Source organism: Zalophus californianus, chromosome 10, assembly GCF_009762305.2.
Source record: "Zalophus californianus isolate mZalCal1 chromosome 10, mZalCal1.pri.v2, whole genome shotgun sequence".
Lineage (NCBI taxonomy): Eukaryota > Metazoa > Chordata > Mammalia > Carnivora > Otariidae > Zalophus > Zalophus californianus.
In genome coordinates, this window is record NC_045604.1 from 29,379,344 (window position 1) to 29,399,787 (window position 20,444).

The 20,444-nt window shown below is 56.5% G+C and overlaps 1 protein-coding gene across 3 annotated transcripts; it reads right to left on the reverse strand.

The window, feature by feature from the left end:
- Positions 1–757: 757 nt before the first annotated feature.
- On the reverse strand, positions 758–19,584 carry INAVA (innate immunity activator). Of its 3 annotated transcripts, none has more exons than XM_027613992.2 (10): positions 19,409–19,584; positions 13,073–13,221; positions 12,149–12,273; positions 11,496–11,612; positions 10,547–10,769; positions 7,791–7,844; positions 6,812–7,022; positions 6,428–6,598; positions 3,879–4,551; positions 758–2,641 (listed from the first exon to the last, which is right to left on the reverse strand). In XM_027613992.2, the coding sequence occupies exons 1-10, from the start codon at positions 19,567–19,569 to the stop codon at positions 2,549–2,551; spliced, it is 1,977 nt and encodes a 658-aa protein (XP_027469793.2). In that variant the 5' UTR covers positions 19,570–19,584; the 3' UTR covers positions 758–2,548. The 3 variants fall into 3 exon arrangements, with proteins under 3 accessions (XP_027469793.2, XP_027469794.2, XP_027469796.2); XM_027613993.2 differs by lacking the exon at positions 19,409–19,584 and adding an exon at positions 16,052–16,263; XM_027613995.2 differs by lacking the exon at positions 19,409–19,584 and adding an exon at positions 14,580–14,800.
- Positions 19,585–20,444: the final 860 nt, after the last annotated feature.

Here is a 20,444-nt window from a genome sequence, read left to right on the forward strand (position 1 = left end):
CCCACGGCCATCGGCCCTTTGTCTGCTCTGGAGGGGGAAGGCAGGCAGTGACCACTTTACCTGACACACCAGGCACCTCAGATCCAGGGCTCACGCTTCTCCTGGGCACTGTGGCTCCAGGGGGCGCTGTGCTCCCGGGTCTTGTAGCGGCCCCTGCAGGGCTGGGGAGGAGGTGGTCCAAGCTGGAGCTCCTCCCCCCCCACCCCCGACCTCCACCCCGTGGTCCCTGGGTAGGAGGAGGGGCCGTGGGCAATCCTGCCCAGATATAGGGGAGGAGACCTTGCAGAGAATGCCTCCTCCTCACCACCCCAAGGAAACTCCCCAATTGTCCAGCTTTGGAGAAGAGGCTGCTTCTTGTGGGAAGCTCCACTCTGGGCAGTCAAGAGCTCCTAGAACAGCTTTAGGGAGCAGGAGACACACATATCACTAACCACGGCCCAGCCTAGCTCAGAGGAAGACTTCAGGCCTCCTGAAGCTGCCACAAAGTCCCCTGCCGTGGAGAAAGTGACTCCCAGGGCCCATCTCCTCAAGCCCTGGCGACCTACGGAGCTTTGGCAGGGATTGTTCCTCATTCCATCCCGTCAGGGAGGCCAAGGACCCGAGAGCCTCCCTCTACCACCCCAGCCATCCCACCGCTCCCCAGGGACCTGGCCAGACCAGCTGGAGAGCAGGCAACTCTGCCATCCCAGGCAGGCATCTGGGGCAAAACCTCTGCTCAGGCAACTTGGCACAAAAGAACCCTTCATCATCAGCTCGACCAATCACAAAGAACAGACTTTATTGACATATATGGCACTAAAACCCACACAGTTCCGGCCTCACAGCCAAGTACCGGGCGTCATACAGAACCAATAAGTTAACATAAAGGACGCTCACGTGTGTGTGTGTGGGGGGGTGCTTGGATGTCTCCTGGCTCAGCCTAGGGAGCTCTGGGTTCCCTGGAGGACACGGGGAAGGGAGATGGCTGTACACCAGTGAAATGGGCTTTGAGACAAAATGAAAGAGAACAGAATCCAAAGTAGGACATTCGACCATAATGGGGCCAGCGCCCACCCAAAAAGTCGGGGAGCTGCAGGATGTGATCTGAGTGCAGTCAAAGAAATGCAGGTGCTTGCCCTCAGGCTCTCCTCTCCTCCCCCAGATTGTTCTGACAGGCCACCTAAGTTCCTCCCTCGGCAACCTCGTGCAGTTGGCCACACTGCCTTCTGTCCAGTGGGGAGAACTGTGTTTTTTTGCGATCAGGCATCCAAGTTATTGGAGGTGCAAGCTGTTATTGATAATTTCTGTCCAAGTCCGGGGCACTCAGAGGGTAAAGGGTTCTGCATGGGCAGAATCAGAACTCAGCTCTCCCTCACGCCACCTCGCCTCCACTCTGTGCTTTCTCCTTGGAGCAGGAGATCGGAGGGCAAAAAGGCCCGAGGATGAGAACCCAGGGACCACGGGATAGTCTTGGCACACGCAGTTTCCAGGCCTGCTCAAGTCTTAGCACATGGGACAATTAATGAATGCCCTTAAGAGTGAGCATTCCCCATATTTGTAAAGATAAGGACTTGTCCACTCTCAGGGAAATCCAGTCTTAGAGCAGAAGCACAGCTGGGTGAGGAATAGCAGGGGCAGTGACCCCCCCACCCCCTCCTATGAGAATATGCCACAAACATGGTGCCTTTCCAAAAATATCCAGAAGGCATTGCTTTTTAGAACTATAATGAAAAGTGATAGAAGGAAGGGTGGGCTTTCAAGGCTTCACAATCCCAGAGAAGGTAATCAAAGTATGAGCTGCCCTCCCCCAAACACCACAGGCCAGCCCCCAGCCTGGGCCGCCTAATGCTACAATCTGGCAAAGCCTCAAATTCAAGGCTCAGAGGTCTGAGTAGATGTGGGAGCCCACAGGGCACACAGAACATATGGTGAGTGACTGGGGCCCCTATGGCGGGGGGGCTTATGGGGTGAGGAAAAGAGCAGGGTCCATCCAGGAAGACAATACTCCCCCAGGACGTATGCTCTTTAGCCTACCACTTCATGTGTGCATCACAGAGCACATTATCAAGGGGGAAGAAGATTCTCCCCCTGCCCAGACACCCCTACTGTGCCCAGAGAGCTGGGAAATTGGGGGGCGGGGGGGGCACACTAGTATTCCTCCAGCTGCAGTAAGACAGGAGCTGTTCTGTGGGGACATTCTCTGAGCCAGAGGGTAGAGTCTGTGAGGAATCCCGATATGGCCCCCTCTGCCTCCCGCATCCCCTGCCGCTGTCAGTCAGACAGGCAAGGCCTCAAGTCCAATAGACCAAGCTGTGGGGAATAAAGCATCATCATATTATAGGGATCCTGAGGACAAACCACAAATACAAATCCTAAGGCCCGGTTTCCGAAAAAAAAATAAAAATAAAAAATAAAAGGCTCAGCCCCGGCTCATCGACCTGCGATGGGGGTAAAGGAGCTGAAGAAGGCATTCAAGGGTGGGAGGGCTTGACTCCAGCCCTGCTGTGGAACAGTCTTTAATGGGAGCCGGGCCGAGGCACGTGGGGCACGCAGTGACACCTGGCCTTGGTTACACCTGGCTGACGATCTCGCCATTCTCAGGCACAAATACTTGCACAGGAGCCCCTTCGGGTGATCTCCGGGACACATACACTGTGGCCACCTGCCAGGGTCAGGAAGAAAGGAGAGATTTGTGAGCAAACCAGGTAGAAACGTCCAGGCAACAAATGCCGGCACACCCTCCCTGTCCCTGCGGACGCTGATTGGCAGCAGCTCGGGCCCAGCCGCTCCGCCCCTGCCCGCCCCTGCCTGCCCCTCCCCCCCACCCCAGGAGTTTCAATGTGATCACCCTTTATCTATTTTCCACTCCAGGGGTGGGACAGGCACCCTGACCTCCTCCTCCCCGCCCTTCCTGGGCCCCCTTCTTGTCATCCTCCCTGTTGGGCAGGTTGCGATGGGCCGGGCCTGGGCTGAGGGCAGGTCCAAGCCGGCAGGAAGGGAAAAGCAAAAGCACGTCCGCTGGAGGGTGCGGCCTGGGACGGGGGCCAGGATGCCAGCTGCAGCCCGGAGAGCTGGTGGGTGGGGGAGGGACGTGCAGCTGGGCCTGCTAGGAATCGTGGATCTCAAAGAAGCAGCCTGTTGGTAACCTCTGGAGCACACCCTATGCAGAGCCCTCCGTACCAGGGAGAAAGAAGACAGGACTCCTGTGTTACCCCCACTTCCAGAATAGAGAAACTGGGCCACTGAATCCAGAGTGGACACCCTTACCTCATGTCATAGTGCTCTGTCATACCAAGCTGGTCCCTGGCCAATAGTAATACCACTTACTAGTGCTTACTATACACGATTCTCATCATCTTACACATAATAACTCATTTAAAGGTCATGGCCGTCTGAGATAGACAGTTGGCCAATGATTATCACTTCCCTTGGCAGGGCTGTCAGAGGAAGATGACCCACAGGCAGTCACAGGTCCTGGCTTCTGCAAACACGTTTTCAGACTCCCTTTGTTCTGAGCCTTCAGGTCAGGAAATTTGGGGGTAAATTCGGATGGGACCTCCGATTATGAATAGAGGCGTATCTGCTTTGTGGATCATCTAAGGGGCCATTAAGGAAAAATGACTCCGCTCTCTTCCAGGATTTCCTCCACCAGCGTAGTATGTGGGTATGAGCTCTTGAGCCAGAGGCAAAATTAGGAGGTGCCCCAGGGGAGTCCCGAGGGCCTTCCAAAGCCCGGGGAGGGCGGTGGGGACAGTTCTGTCTGGCCGTCCCCGCTGGGGATCGCGCGGCCACCACCCTGTGGGCCTACCGCCTCTCTGCTCGGGACCCGCTAGAATTGCAGCCCTTCCCCCAGCTGAAAGCGCCCCCCCGCCCCCCCCCCCCCCCGGGAGCCGCCGTACCTGTGTCCGGGGACCTGAGGCTCGGCCAAAGCCCTCTCTGCTGGGGGGCAGGCTCCGGACGCGGAAGGCCCCCTGGCGGTCCAGCGAGTGCGGGCGGCCGCTCCGGAGGCGCGCCCGCTCGTGCCACGACTTGAGCTCCTCGGAGACGGTCGCCTTGCTGAGCGCGCGGCCCGCGGGGCTGTCCTTCAGGGAGGGCGTCCGCACCACGCGGCTGCGGGAGGCCACCAGGCGCTGCCAGCGCAGCTGCGCCCCGTCCTCGTCGTAGGCGGGGCCCAGGGCGGCGCGGCCCAGCTCCCACTCGGCCGCCGGCGGCAGGGGGCTCTCGGCCACCAGCACGTAGCGCCCGGCCGGCAAATGCCCAGGCGGCAGCAGCAGCTTGGGGTAGAGCACGCCGGCCGGGCCCCAGGCCCCGCGGTGGCGAGGCGGCTCGGGCGGGGACAGCGGCCGCAGGAAGGAGATGTCGGGGCTGCTGCTGCCCGGCGACGTGGGGTGCGAGATGCTGGAGACGTCGGAGCCGCTGTCCTCCGAGCAGGAGTGGTAGGCGGGGTGCGGCCTCGGGGGCTTGGTCGGGGGGAAGCAGGAGTCGGGCACGGTCACCGTGTAGTGAGGGGGACGGCGGCGGGGGAAGGCGCTGCGACCTCGGCCCTCGGGACCGGCCCGGAAGGAATCCGTCCTAGGGGAGGAAGGGGAGACGCGCTGAGGCTGGGAGGCTGGGAGGCCCAGGCTCTTCCCTTGGGCCCCGGGGGGTAAGATAAACCGGTGAGGCCGCGGCCCTGCCTCAGCAGAGGAGCCATGGCTCCCAGGCCTGGGGTCTTGCTCAAACCTCCCCGATATAAAGACCCAGACATCCTCCTGGCCCTCCTGCGCCGTGCACCCTATCCCTCCCACTGCATTCACACTTCTGCGGTTTGTGGCAAGGATGCCCCAGCCATATCCCCTCTTTTCAGCCACTTGAGGGACCCTGTGTCCAGCGGCATGACACCCCCGGAATCTGTGCAGGTAGACATGGTCGGGTATCTAAGCTGGACCTGTAAAGCTGGGTGTGGCACAGACCGTGTGAAGGAAGTAGATGGCCAGCCATCCACAAGCCAAGGAGAGAAGCCTTAGAAGAAACCAACCCTACCCTGATCTTGGACTTCGGGCCTCCAGAACTGTGAGACAGACAGTAAAATTCTGTCATTTAAGCCACCCACTCTGGGGTATTTTGTTATAGCCGTGCCACCAAACTAATATAAGGTAGCCTCCTGCAAGGTGCCCCTTCATAAGGGCAGCTGCCCAGGACCCCCAGGGGCTGAAATCCAGCCCTCCCTGTTAATATGGTGGGGCTGTGTCTGCCCAGAGGGGGGCGCCTTTTACCCATCTGCACAAAGGAACTGTTTGTAAACTAGCCCGGGGAGTCTGTAAAATAGAAGATTCATTGCTTGCCTTGACAGCAGTTGTCCCAAGCTGCACCCCTTCCCGCGCTGCCTGATGAGCCCATTTCAGCCGACAGAAGAACCCAGCAATCGTGTCCAGGGCTTTCGTGTGGTGTAGCTAACGCTGCCTGGCCTAGCTGTCCCTGAGGCTCTCACCAAGAATATTGGTAAAACACTTGGCAACAACATCCAGCTGATTCTCATTATTTGTGGATTCTGTCTTTGCAAAATCTCCCACAGCGAAAATGTATCTGTAACCTCAAATCAACACTCACAACACTTGTGGTCATTTGTGGACTTGCACAGAATGGTGAAAACTTGGAGATGCCCACGAGGCACAGTCTCAGCCAAGACGGAATGAGGCAGGGCTCTGACTCGTATAAATATGATAAATGAGTATCCTCTCCACAGTCGATTCAGTGTCCCGTGTTTCGTATTTCTGTGCTTTTTCTTGGTGACCTCACTATTTAAAACGGCCCCAAAGCATAGTACTAAAGTGCTGTCTGGTGTTCCTAAGTGCGGGAAGGCTCTGGATGTGCCTTTTATAGAATATACGTATTTGATGAGCTTTATTTGGGCATCACCTAGAGTGCTATTGGCCAGGAATTCAATGTTAATGAGTCAATCATATATATTAAATAAGGTGTCTTAAAACAGAAACATGCATAAGACAAAGTTATGTATTGATCAGTTGACAAAAATGTTGTGACCAGAAGCCTAACCCAGTATTTTCCCTCGGAGCAGTAATTCAGTATTGCTAATTCAGTGTTTGCAGTGACTTTTTCGGACATAAAACTACCGCAGATAATGCGAATTGACTGCACATCAATTAAGAAAGTGAATCATCCGCTGCTAGTGACCAATAATAAAATAATCTTAAGCAATTGCAAAAGTATCTACCAAGTTCCATATTCTCTTGCCATAAGAGAATATGGCTAAGGGGAGAAAACATGAATTGCATTGTGCAGAAAACAGCTTGCTTCACGGCCTCTATTGAGAGGTGCCCCAAGAAGGGCCACAGCACTAGCCACGTGTCACCCACAGTCCCACCTATATCCTAGAAGCCACCACCCTCCAAATGTAAGCTCTCAATAGTGGGTCCCTGCCCCCTGCATCTCTGGGGTGACCTCTTACCTCAGAGACTGTGACTGGCCCCTCCTCCCCTGCATCTCAGGGGTGGCTGGAGCGCTGGTGCGGCCCTGCCGCTGGCCAGGAATGCTGCGGACGGGCACCACATGGTAGGCAGTCTCCAGCAGCCAGAGGCTGGAGGTACCGGGCCCGTCCTGTGGCGTGGTGGCTGGGCTGCTGCAAAAGGATTAGAGACAGGTCAGTGGCAAGAATGGCTCCATTGAGGGGCTTGAGTTGTGCAGAGGAAGGGGGCACAGTGGAAGGGGACCCCAAAACTCACACCTCCCACCATCACAGTTAAGGAGAGGGGCAGTCTCCCATGCCTTACCCTGCTCATACCACTTCCCTCACCCCCCCCACCCCGCCCCCTGGCTTCCCCCCCATCCTGACCTGGACTCGCTATTGGGTTCGAGAGACTTCCTGGGCTTCTCATAGGGGTGGTCCAGGCTGGTCTCCTTCCAGGGGCTGTTCTGGATTGGGGCCCGCTCCAGGCCCCCAGTCTCAGGTCCTGCTGGCTGCAAGCCTTCGAGGCTCTGGGGTGGCAGAGGCCGGGAAGGTGGAGCTGGGGACTCCGGGGGAGGTTTTGGCACCTGGGATTCCTCTGCAGGGGTGAAAGAGCCTGCTGAAGGCAGTGGCTGGAAAATTGGCCCAAGAACCTCCTTGGCCCATGCCTTGCTCTCCCTCCCATGGATGCTTGTCTGGCTGCTCCACGCTGTGGCTCCAGGCCCAGACGCTCGAAGGTGTTTTCTTCTCCTTTGGGACTTCCTCCCCCACAGCTGTTTTACACCTGCCTCCCTCAAGAAGCCTCCCCAGATTGACTCTCCTTAGCTCACAGTATTCCACCTTCTAACCTTGGATCCTACTACCATATCTGCAGCTAACTTTCTGCTTACCGATTTTTCTGGTTCATGCCGTGCCCATGTGTGCTATTCCCTTATTGACCTGGGCACTCCCTTAGGCAGGACTGTGCTACCCTCTTGGTCCACCTTGACCCGTAGCATCCTTAGGGTTTACAAACAGGGTTTTTAATCTATTGAGTGTGTTTCCGTCCCCAGTGCTACCCTCTCTTCAAAAAGGGCAATGATTGTGGCCAGATGGCTCTTAGGGTCTGACAAGTGCATACTGAAATAATGTCCCAGGGCTCTGTTAGAATTCACTTTTTCCTTCCCTGTGAAAATGATCGAACTTCTAGATTGGGAAAGGGTCAGCACATTCCCCCCCCCCCCAAACGAACATGCATGGGGGCACAGAGAAATTAGCATCCAGTAAGAGCAGAGACCCTGAGCCCAACCTGGCACCCCTGCCAAAGCCCTCCATCTTCCAATAGGAGCCCAGCCCTGACAACAGTCCCTAAACTACCCCTTCTCACCTTCCTCCAGGAGCAGCCCATCTGATAGAGAGCTGTCATCTGAGGCACTGAGCTCTGGGAAAGTCAAAGGGGAGAGAAGGAGGTGAGGAAATCAACCCATACATCTGGGTTAACCAGCAGTATGACCCCACCCCTTCCTGAGAACATCCCTTATCAGGAAATACCAACTGTGTACTAAATACTATATTGGATATGAATTTATCACTTGGAAGTAGAAAAAAATTAGAAATCAGGAGTGAGAAGATACGAAACCTGATTTTAATCCTGGCTCTGCCATTAGCTATTCAATTTCAATGCTCTGGGCCTCAGCTTCCCCATCTGTCAAAAAAGCTGGGGCCTCCCCTGGCAGGGTTTCCTGGCAGTGGAAGGGAAAGGCAAAGTGTCCTTTTGGAAGGCGCTTGGGATGAAAATTATTTTCCTAACTTTTCTAGTCTTCTGAGATCATAAATACAACTCAAGGACCCCGTATCTGAGAAGTCCTGCATTACCAGCACCAGGAGCAGTGCAAAGTGGGAATCTGAGCTGTGGGGTTGTGGGATCAATTCACATTGGTCTGGCTGCATATGGAAGGTTCTTCAACTGGTGATATGGCAGGTCACCTGAAGGAAATGACAGTACGACATTTCTGCATGGTAGAGCAGCAGCTGTGACCCAAGAAATCCGAGGGAACTTCTATTTGCCATTGCCCTTGAACAAGCTGAAACTTCAGATCTTGAGAATACTCCTACTGTGACCTGGATGGAATTCACCAAGTATTTTCAACCGTGTTTGATAACAATGATGAGCGTACATTAACAGTAGCCAAAATTTCTATTGTGCCAATACTTTTCTAAGTACTTCATATATATTAATTCATGTGATCATCATAACCACCATGTAAGGTAAATACTATTATCATGTAACAGCTAAAAAAAAACCGAGGCTTGGAGGAATTGAGGAACGTGGCTTAGGTCAATCCACCAAAAGGTGACTGAGTCAGAATTCATACCCAGACAGTCTGACCAGAGTCTGGCTCGGCACCACTACCATTTATCGGCTCTCCTGTTAGCTGGCATCTAATGCATAAGTCATTATCCAGAACGTTCTAAGAAAAGTAGATAATTCCAGCCATCTTGAAATCCTTTATAACAAAGGACTGGCAAACTGGGGGGTCCTTGGGCCAAATCCAGTTAACTGTTTTTATAAATAAAGTTTTACTGAAACACCGCTACAGATTTGTTTATGTAATGTCTGGCTGCTTTTGAGCCACAATTGGCAGAGTTGAGTGGTTGTGACAGAGACTTTATAGCCCATGAAGCCCATAAAATATTTACTCTCTAAGCCTCTACAGAAGTTTGTCAACTTTGCTCCACAACTTAAATGAAATAAAAACTCTACCCGGAGTAGTTCCTAAACCCTGTGCGGCATACTGCCCAAGGAGCTGGGCCGACGCCCAAGTAACCAGCTATCCCATGTTGTGCTTGGCTCATACTAGCCTTTGCTTTGGGGTTCAAATGAGGAGACAGACACCCTTTCATCGAATTCTGGTTCTCTGCCTCTGATCTTTTACAAAACCCTGGAGAATGAAGAGTTTTATCTTTCACTGATGTCAAGTTGAAGAAATTGTGGGACTGTTACTTTCATGGCCCAGCGATGCAGCCGGGGTTAGAGCGTGTGTTTTGGTTTGACTATATGGTCTGGGAAGAAAGACATCATGTCCCATCATCCCTAATCTTCATAAAAACAAGCAGATCATTGGCCAGCTTCATTAGCCCAAAAAAGTGCACTACAAAGAGGGTAATCTGGAGACCCATTGCCTTTGTAGAGGTAAGGCCACGGGTGGAGAATATCCATCTACAGCCAAACGCAAGCCGTTCCTGAAGGCTGCGCCCTGTCTCAGCCACACTGCCCCAACCCAGCCCTGCATCAGCCTCGCCCTGCCCTCAGTCCAGCAGTGGCCACGGGACTCCCCAGGTAGGAAGGTAAGTATAGAGATCATACCCACAAAGTGAGCATTCTCAAAGGCTGCACTGTTCAACAGGTCGCCACTAGCATGGGGTTATGTTAATTAAAATGAAATAAAATTAAAAATTCAGGTCCTCGGTCACACCAGCATATTTCAAACGCTCAGGAGCCCCTCTAGTGGCTACCATATTGGACAGCACAGGTACAGGACATTTCCATCATCACAGAAATTCTAATAGACATCACTGCTTAAGGCAGGTGTTGTCAGTCAGCAAACACATTCTGAGCACCTACTACAATTACAGGTGTGTGTCGTGGGGAATTTCTCAAGTTCACTGTGGTAAATTAATTTAACACCTGACTGCTCCCCGCCACTTGCAGGGTCCTAACTAATTACTCCCACCTGGCATGAGTAGTCATTATCCTAAACTGAATAGTAGCCCTGGCTACTGCCACTGAGTAGACCCTAGCAATAAGCTCGAAGTCAGCCTGGGGAGCACCTTCCTGCCCAGAAGGCCTTCGTGAGGGCGGTGGATTTTGAGGAGGATGAGGAAGGAACGGGATGCTTTCTAAGGAGATGGGGGAGAGGGTCTCACGGACGGAGAAGCCCTTTGCCACGGCGCGTTGTGGCTGCAGAGGGTCAGGAGGGGGTAGAGGGGGACCGAGGAAGCAGGTTTCCAGCGAAAGCCAATTTGGGACATTAAACACAGTGCTGGGCGCAAAGGCAACTGCAGTGGCCCTGGGCCACACCACCTGCCATCCCACGTAAGCTCACGCAGGGCCCAGGGAGGGACTGGGGGCAGCCGGCTCACCTCGGCCCAGGGGCAGGGCAGCGGTGGAAGGGGGCCCGCTGGTGCGCCGCTGCTCGCCCAGGCAGCGCTCCAGCTCCCTCAGCTTCTTCTCCTCCTGCAGCATGGCCTGCTTGCGCTGCCGCCGGGCCTGCCTGCCGAGGTTCTCCTCCCGGCACAGGCGCCGGGCTGCCTCCGCGATCTGCAGCTGCAGGGCCAGCTCCCGCTCCAGGCTGCTCAGGGGGTCCTGGGGGGAGAGGCCGGGGGCTCACTCAGGGAGGGCAGGTGGCCACGTGGGGACACAGAAAACGGCCCTGACCCCGGGCCCTGGATCCTGACCCTAAGCCCGGGAAGCAGACAGCAGCGGCCACGGCCAGGAGGCAGAGGGTGGAGCGGTGGCAGGTGCTTGAGAGCAAACCTGCCGGCCTGAGAAGCGGGCAGGGGGACCCACCCACCCGCCTGCCGCCTGAGCCAGGCAGAGTGCGAACCAAAGTGGGACACTTGCCCTCCTGACCCCAAGGGTTGCTCAGGCAAGCCCAGGGGAAACTTGCTGCCTTTCACACCACAGGGAAGGGACCCTAGGGCCCGAGCCGCCCCGCTGCCTGCCCGCCACAATGAGGAGGACAGCCCTAGGGACCAGAATAACCTGTTTAAACAGGCCATTGCCTCTCTGGGCTGGCAGTTGAGCTCCTCACTGATCTTCTGCCTACCGGCGACCAGACCCAGTGTCCTCTCGAGTTCCCAGCTCTCCCGGTCCCTGTGGTGGCACACCTTCCCCACGGCCATTTGGGCTACAGGTTAATGGGTGCCCCTCATCAACACGGAGCCAAGCACCCTGAGTGGGTGTGATGGGGTAGAGAGTGCCAAGTACCGGGTGAGGGCACCTCCAGATGGCGAGGCCTTGGCTCAGTGATCAACACTTGCAGGGGGCGGGGGGAGGTGGTGGTGGAGGCGGCCTGCACAAGTTCCTCACCTCTCTGCGCAAGGCCCGCTCGTCCAGTTTGTAAGCGGCTCCAATCCTGCGGCGGACCTTGGGGGCCTTTTCCCCTGGTTTGAGGGGATACTCTGCTGGCAAGACACCCGTCAGCTCCTGTGGTGGAAGCGAAGTCAGCCAGGCCCCTCTCCACCTGCCCGGCCCTTGGCCAAGCAGGAGTAGCCAATCCCCCTGGCTCTGCACGCCTGTGCCTGCCCTTCCCCAGAGGCCCCTGCCCACTCCTCACCTCACACCATCACCAGGGGCGGTCTCACTGGCCTCTTCAGGGCACCCCCTACCTTCCCTCCTCTTTTCCTTCACCCTTCAGATCTCACCTCCTTCAGAGCTCTGCTCTGGCCCTGGCTACAGTCCCACACGCACCTCTGTCTCCTCCCTCTCCAGCCCCTCCGTCCTTCCCTCCCTGTGCCTGGGGCCCCACCGGGGCTATTCCTTCTCTCGCTGAGGCATCCGGCGCCCGGGTCAAATGCCGCACACACAGGGACTCCAGGCACCACACCCCCGTCTGATTTCCAGAATTCTCTCACAAACGGGGTTCCCTTCCCTCAGCTCCAACATCCCCAACATCCCCAGATGTGGCTCAGATTAACCCCAAGCTTGTTGGGGGGCTGGAGGGGGGCGGCTGAGGCTCTCACCGCCTCCCTGAGGCAGAGTCTCTTCAGCTCCTCCAGGCACGCCTCCAGCCGCTCTTCCAGGGCCCTCTGCTGTTTGCGCACGGCGTGGGTCAGCTCCTTCACAGGGGAGACTGGGCTGTCGGGGCCTAGGGGGCGGCAGGGCACCGGCTCAGGGAAGCCGAGGTGGGGGAGACCCTCTCAGACACTTGTTAACTGTCCCCGGGGTTGTGGGGGGGAATGTGCTTACATGTGCACCCGCGTGCGCGCGCGCGCACACACACACACACACACACACACACACACACACACACACACACACACAGCCTCATCGCTGCCCACAGATTACAGGTCAGCAGCTGTGGCCTGTGTCATAACCGCAAACACCACATCTCCTGGCTGTCTGAGGTGGCAACATGACAGTTCACAGGGAAGGGCCGCCACCCCCCAGGCGATGTGCAGTGGCGGGAGGGGGGGCTACTGGTCAGAGCTCTGTTGTTTCCCTTCCCACCCTCCACCCATACAATTCACTTCTGCCTCCACCACTTCTCCCTCCTTCTCCTCTCTCCCTCTCTCTCTTTCTCTCTCATTCACATATGTGCTTCTTCTTTCTTCTCTTCTGTCAGGACGAGACCAGACTAGGCCCACAGACTCAGGCCAACCAGAGAGACAGGACCTTTCCAGTAGCCAGATGAGATTTTTCTACTTCTTCGTAATCACTAGGGCCGGAGTCGCAGAGACCTGTTCCAGATAGGATCAGACCTCCAGGCCAGACCATCCAGGAAAACTGCAGCCCCTCCAGTATCTAGCCCCCAGCAGAGGCCTCTCCCACCCCTCCCACCTTCCCCTGCTCAGCTTCCAGCCACTCAGCCAGGCCAGCCCTGGAGTCTGGGGCCTTGGAGAGTCAGAGCTGGGGGCCCACAGGGCGGGATTCCCCAAAGCACTCACCAGACTGCAGGATGATGCCACTGTCGGTGTCGCTGACCTCCTCCTTACTCTCCATGGTGGATTTCTGGGAGGAGGGGGCACAGAGTAGGGAGGGGTGACGCCGTTCCCAACCTGAGCCAGGATGTGGCGGTGGCCTGCAGGTTCCGCAGCTTTTAAGAGAACAATAAAACCAGCGGTAGGTGAAATCCCTTGGTTCCACACAGAGCTTAAGTAAGGATCCGATGTTTGAGGACAGGGTGAGAGGAAGTGAGGCGGGGTTTCTGGGACAGTCTGGGGCAGGGGATTTCTCAGTGCTGGGGGTGCCACAGAGAAGGCTCTGGGGGCCTCACCAGCAAACCTGTACTCAGGGGGCTCTCTGGGCCCACCCTAGCCTCCTGCTGCCTCCTTCTGCGTGGCCACAGAGACCCCTGAGACTGGGGAGAAGGATGAGGAAAAAAGCAAGAATGAGGAGGAAGAGGAAAAGCGTACTAAGGATGGGTGGGGGAAAGGGGAGCAGAAGGGAAGACGTCTTCCTGGGCACAACCATCCCCATGGGGCTGACTATCCTCAGCCCAAGAACCCAGGAGGCATGAGGCCTGTCCCACTGCCCCAGTGGGTGACAGACCAGCCCTGGATACTGTGGGTGGGCACCGGGTACTCGGCCAAGCCCCTGCTCCAGGGCCTTCAAAGCCCAGGCTGCCCTGCCCTCTGGGCCAGGGTATTCATCCAAAGGCAGGTGCAGGTGCCAGAGAGCTGTCCCCAAATCCCTGAAATAATTCCCAAGCCACTACGTCTAGGAGACCCCTCAAGGACGTGTTGGCCAAGATCCCCTATACCCCACAGCCAGGGGAGACCCAGTGTGTGCGTGTGTCAGGGTCCCGGGTGGGGTGGGAGTTGTGACTAGAGCGGAAGCTGCCCGAGGACAAGGAGGAGCCGAGACCACCGACTCCTCTGCCTCCCTGGGGCTTGAGCGCACTGGGTGGCACAGGTACAATCTCAGTGTGTGTCAGCCCAGCTGGGCTCCAGTCGCCAAAACAACACCTGCCGCTCGCCCCCTCGCTCCCACCGAGCGCACACCCCTGATCCCAAGCTGGCCAGGGCCTGGCAGCTGTTGGCTGGAGCAGAGGTGGGGAGGGGCGGGTGGAGCCCAGGCAGGCGGTCTGGAAGGAGAGCGCAGCCACCTCCTCACTGAGTCAGCCCATTGAGCAACAGTCCAAAAGTCCTTCGGAGTTTCTGTCTGGAGCTTATCCTGCCTCCCTACGGCACAGGGCCACAGGGTGGAGGAGGTGGGCTCCACCCCTCCACCATCAGCCAACGGCCAGGAAAGCAGGCCTTGGGAAAGTTGAGCACAAAGCAAGGCGAGGAGAGAGAGGACTGCTGGCAGCCCGGTCCCCAGGAGGACCTCTGCCTCTCGAGACTGGAAGAGCAGGAGCAATGGAGCGCTTTTATAGACCTCCATAAACCACACAGCCCATCAGAGTACCATGAGCAACAACAATAAAAACATAGCGCTGAAAACAATCTGTACCTGCACTTTGGAATTTCAGTTCTCCAGGAAAGTCTGGAGAATGGATGGTAGGATAAAAAAAAAAAAAAGAAAAAAGAAAATTTATGTGGGGCCTTTGCAAACATGCCAAAGACAGAACCTAGCCCAGGTTCTGGAAACCCAGAACAGGACACTTAGTGGAGAGCTACCTATGCATGGCCCATCCCTCCCAAACCTTCATCCCTCTAGAGATGAGAGCAGGCCCAAGGGGCAGGCAGCTCACCCGGCTCCCCCCCCCCCCCCCCCCCCCCCCCCCCCCGCCACCACAGGCAGCCTCTAAGCCTCCCCAGCAGCCAGGGGCAGGGCTCAGCCAGAGCTAAGGAAGCAAGGCCCTCTCAGCTCGCATGGTGAGCGCATTTTGCTTGGGACAAGGAGGAGGTAATGTGGGAGTGAAGCCATTAATTAGTCACACTTGCTAATTAATTATTAACCACGAAGGAGTTGCCTTGGGAAGTTGTGATAACTCAGCCCTGCTTCCCTCTTTGACTACTGCAGAGCATAGGGTCACCCGGACAGAGGGGTGGGTGTGAGAGGAGAGCCCCCCCCCACGCCGGCACACCCCCTCTCCTCCAGCATTCACTGCCAGGGTCAAGGGGTTGGCTCTGGCATTCACAATGGCCCCAATCTGATGCTGGGCACACTCAGGGCTAACTTGTGGCTCCAAGTAGAGCAAAGAGCACAGGACCTGAAGTTGGGAGATTCAAGTCCTAGTTCAGCCACTGCCCATGCTGCCCTGAGAGAGTCGCCTGGCCTGGCTGGGCCTTCTTCCCGCGTAGGCACAAAGATTAGACACTGTCTAGGGAAGTCCCTTTCCGGCTCCCCGCTCTGAATCTGGACCCCCTCGGACAATGTCAGGCTGGGCAGGAACCCCACACGGCCGTGTAGCCGTCGCCCTCTGCCCTGCCTAGCTCCCGCCTCCACCAAGAGGACAGAAGCCTCTGGAGCCTGATGTCTCAGGCATTGCTTTCTGATAAAGGCAGTTTGGGGCACATGCCCAACCCCTTTCCGACACAGGAACCCCTCCCCGCCCTCCACACCCTCAGCCCCTCTGCGGCAAGCCCCAGTCCTGGGTCCTAGGAAGTGGTCCGCCTGACTGAACAAGGTCCCCAAGAAAAGGCAGAGGAGGAAAGAAGAGGCAAAGAGGGAGGAAGGGAAACACTAGTGCAGCATCCCTCAGGCTGAGCCACTGAGGAGCCCCCCATCACAAATGCACCCCCAAAGCCAGCTCCTAGGCCTCTTCCCTTCTCCTGTACAGACTGAGGCCTGAGAACTACAGGAAAAGCACAGCAAGGGGCTCCTCATCTGGGCCCACCAGCAACCCCCCCATCATCCCGTGCCCGAGACACAAGGAGGAAGGCGGGGGGTGCCAGCTACTGCAGGGGCTCCCCCCGCCACCACTGGGGCCAGCCTGCCCCTCAGCCCCAAAGACCTGCTCCACCCTGCCCTGCCCTCACCTGCTTCTGGGGTTCAGGCCAGGATTCCGGAAACACCCGCTGTTCCCAGGTCAGGGGGCTCAGGGGTGTCGCATGCCGCCTCAGGGTGTCCCAGGCCACAGGCCAGCCTCCAGTGCTCCCTCTCTGACCTGGCCCCCGCTCTCCACTCGCTGCCGATGGCCTCCCCTCCCTGCCGATGGCCTCCCCTCCCTGTGGACGGTCCCGCCTGCCGGCCTCCTAGGCCGCCTGCCGGGCCAGGGGAACCAGGTGACTTGTTAGGACTTGAGTCAGAGGGGAGGAGCAGGTGAGCAAGTCCTTCCCTGAACTAATCCTGCTGAGGCTGTTGCCAGCAGGCAGCTCTGGGGCCTCTGCACTTCCCGGGGCAGGGAGGGGGTGGGGAATAGGGAGAAAGGGGCTCCCCCTGGAGGAACCCCAAAGAAGGCAACAGGGGTCACGTCTTCATGGCCTCAAGGGACTCTAATGCAACACGGTGGGCGGTTGGGTGCACAATTGCCCTCCTGACCCTCCGTTTCCCCTTCCAGAAATCAAGGCCTGCGAGACCCCCAGAAGTAGGGTGAAGGTCCACTGTCCATGGGGATACCAGCAAGAAATTGACAAGTGACAAAGAATAGGTCATTGCTCTTTCCATGCACTGAAACAGAAACCAAGGCCTGAGTTTTGTCTCTCCCAAATCAGGTTTAAAAAAGCTTCAGGCAAGGCAGTAGCTATGGAACTCCAGACGGGAAGGCTCTAGGGTCCTAAAGAGAGCAAGGGTGTTCTCTCTTTCCTTCCTAGACATGTCCCCCCAGGAGCATCCAGGCCTATTTATTACTTACATCCATCCCTCAGTAGGGTCCGTGGAGCACTAAGCTGAACACCATTCACTGTCCCCTGCTCCACAGGAGAGCCACTGTGACACTAGCATCTAAGCCCGCTCCCCAAACATGAGGGATCAGATACCAAAATGGAACCTGTTCTCTACAGAAAATAAACTTCCAGGTCTCCCACTCCATCAATCCTCAAGCAAATCAAAAACTGTTCACAACTTAGCCCATTTCACTGGGAGAAGCTAGGGCTGAGGCCACCTGTTGCTACACCATGGACAACATGGAGACATACTGTAAATTAAGGACGACACCCCTCAGCGTTTCATCCCACCACCTCCCTTTCTCCCACTGTGAGATAAGTGATACTCCCTGATACTCCCACTGTGCCCCTTAATCCTGGGGTATCGGCACCTCAACATCTCTCTGGATTGCTTCCCTCCTCCAGCCCCATACCTCCATCCCCACCTCCTAACCCCATCCCCTTCCCCATTCCCCAGGGCCCGGATGATGGAAGAAGTCTGCTCCACCAAGCCTCTCCTGCGGAACTGAGCTGTGTCTATGACTCTGTCCCCAGAGGCCATACACACATACCCCGCTCACCTTCAAATTCCTATACACACCCTCTTTCCCAACAATGCCAGCCCCAGAGTCCGCCAGGCTGACCACCTCCTTCTCTCTCCAGGCTGAGGCTGAGGGGCCCCAACAGGGGGCAGACTCCTCCTGTGATGTGGAGCCAGCTTTCCGGCTGGTCTCCCAAAAGAGCCTGCAGTCCTCCCCTCCCCCTAGTCCTCCCCATCCCCCAAGAGGCTTATCACATTCTTTCAATGACAAACAGAGAGAGATTGACTCAGTGTAATTGGTCCCCTTCCTCCACCTTGCCCACCCCCCAGCTCCAGGTAGGGGTTGATGGAAGTTTCTAGAACCAGCTGATAGCATGTATTTTAATGCACAAAATGAAATTAAGAGAACCAATTATACTGAAATACAGTTCTAAAAACAGAAAACATGGTAATATATATGCTTCTTTATTAACACTAAACAGGGTCCAGCAGTGAGTTAATTTCATAGAAGTGATGAATGTGAACAATACTTCAAGCCAGTTACAACTGCAGTGTAATGTAAAACTATCTGTGAATTCTATTAATGGCAAAGTCACAGGTACTGCCTATGGTTTCTTGCCTTCTTAACTGAAGGCAATGCTAAATTTTTGTTAAAGGTTGGTGTGAAATGAAAATATTTTTTTCCCATCTAAGTTCACAAACCCTCTGAATTCTATCCACAGAGGCTTTGGTGCCCAGGACCCAGTCAAGAACCCCACCATCAGGGAACCCCCCATCTCTGAGCTCAGAGGAGAGAAACACAGATAATCCACTCACTGCATTGATCCCCTGGAACTCTCAAAAACCCCTTCTTCCCTCAAGTTCACATGCAGCATTTCCTGACCAGCAGAACGTGAGGTTTGGGATGGGACTAGCAAACCAACTCTCCCAAGAACCCCAGATCCAATGGGTTGGATCTCACTGTCTGCCATGTCTGTCAACTCAAAATACCAAAAGGGAGGTGGGTACCCCAGAAACTGGCTGGGAACTTTGGGGTTCAGTGCCTCCCTCCCAGCGAGCCTAGAGGATCCGGGGACTGATCAATGCCCTGTCCCAAACCCCAGAGCATCAACACCAAGACCACCACTTGGTGGTGGAGGAAGTGGTTTTCTTGAACGGAGTCAGAGGACTTGATATCTGATCGTTGAAAGGAGAAAAACTGCATCTCTTTCCGGTTTTCACTTCCCAAGCACAAGCCCCAAATCAGGAAACTTCCACACTCCCTTGCCGTCCACTCCAACATTTTTTTTAAAGTCCCTTCTTTAAGTTTCTTCTACTACGTGAGACTGGAAGTTGTTTAAAGCAAGGGCCTCATCCTACCATCCTCACATTGCCACCAGCACCCAGCCAAGGACGTCTCAGGCACTCCTAAAACCCCCCTCAATGAATTAACAAAGCAATGGGCAGCGGCCGGAGTCAACGGAGCAGAAAGAAGCCAAGTAGCCCGGGACCCTCTAGGCGAAGGCGGGTGGGAGAGGGCTCCTGAACTGTTTCCTTTCTCCACTCTTCTCTCTTCCCACTGGGAAAGGTGTTCGCCTCCAGCAGGCGATGGTGGAGTGGGCTAGGACAGGAGAACTCCACTCCAGCCTGGAATGCGCCCTGAAACCAGACCTCTAGGCTTTCCTTAAAAAGCCCCTTTGTCCGGTCCACCCTGCTCCCCTCCCCCACCGCGCCCTCCGCATCCAGGCGGCCCCAGACTTTGCTCCTTTTGTTTGGCTGCTTTCTGGCTTCCCGGAACCTGGCCAGGGGATCCACAGGCATGGGGAAGGTCGGAGGAGAGGGGTTGAGGAGTCGGAAATGTGCACTTTGGGTAGGAACTTGAAATTCCCACCCCTTTCGTAAATTACTCCATTTCTTGTAGGGCCAGTTCCGCTAAGGCCGAAGATCATGGGTTCAGGAGCTTGAACCCCCCAGTTCACCCGCGCTGCGTCCCCCTAAGTTTTCCCCCTTACCTGTCCCATGGAGCTCTGGCGCCGCCCGCCTGTCCCCGCGCCCCCCGTTCCTGCCTCGCAGTTTCAGGACCTGTTTGTCCAGGCCATCTCCTCTCTCCCCAAGTCTCCCCCCGGCCTTCCCTCCCGGGAGGTATTTCATTTAACTTCGGCATTTGCAGCATCCCAAATGTTAAAGATCCCAAGACATCTGTCCCCTGGGGCATACCAAGGCCCAGAGGAAAGAGGGGAAAGATGCAAGAAGGGATTCGAGATTCCGAGCCAAGAGTCGGGGCGGGGCCCCCGGTCGGGGTGGTAAGATGCCAGCAGGAATGGGTATCCTTGGGGGACCCCCATCCGAGGGGGCGAGGCTGCCCCCTTCTCCCGCTTTGGGACGCGGGCGTGGCGGGACACCCCCGGCGCTGCCAGTTTCCGCCGCCCGGGCGGGAGGAGGCTCCGCGCTCCGGCCGAGGGCCGCCTTTCATCCGCGCGCTCCGGCCCGCCCGGGGGCCGTTTCCATTCCTGGAGACCCCGGGGTGAAAGAATGAGAGAAGCCGGCCAGAGGGCGCCGCGCCGCCCCCTCGCAGGCCCCTGCCCCCCTCCTCGCCGGTCCCCTTCTCCCTCGCTGTGCACCGCGCTGGCTGCGGGGCCACCGCGTGCTGGCGCAGCGGGAATTGCCTCCCCCTCGTCCGGCCCCAGCCCAGTCGTCCCGCTGGGCGCCGGCTGGCCGAACTCCGGCCGGGCTAGGAAAGGAGCCCACTCCTGGTGAGCGCCTCCTACTGTTGCCGCTGGCCTCGTGCCCCTCCAGCCAGCCAGCCTTTCACTCACTCTTCCCTGCTTTCGTCTCTGCAAGAGTCTTATTGAGCACCTACTAGTGCTCAGCACGGTGGATCACAGTTCAAATTCTTCCCCCGGATGATTCCCCAATTAAGGCGAGTAATCAAATAGCAATAGTATGAATGAAGTAAGGGCTAGAACCCAGGACCGAGAGAGAGAGAGACAGAGACAGAGAGGGGAGGAGAGGAAGAGGCTGGGCCAGACGGAGGGTCGCAAAGCGGGA

Coding starts and splice junctions, on each gene's coding strand:
- INAVA (XM_027613992.2), bottom strand. CDS start 19,569: ATGCTGCAAATGCCGAAGTTAAATGAAATACCTCCCGGGAGGGAAGGC. Junction 10,770..11,495: donor AGCGGGCCTTGCGCAGAGAG/GTGAGGAACTTG, acceptor CTCTCCCCCCAG/GACCCCCTGAGCAGCCTGGA. Junction 2,642..3,878: donor CCTCAGGTCCCCGGACACAG/GTACGGCGGCTC, acceptor TGACCCTGGCAG/GTGGCCACAGTGTATGTGTC.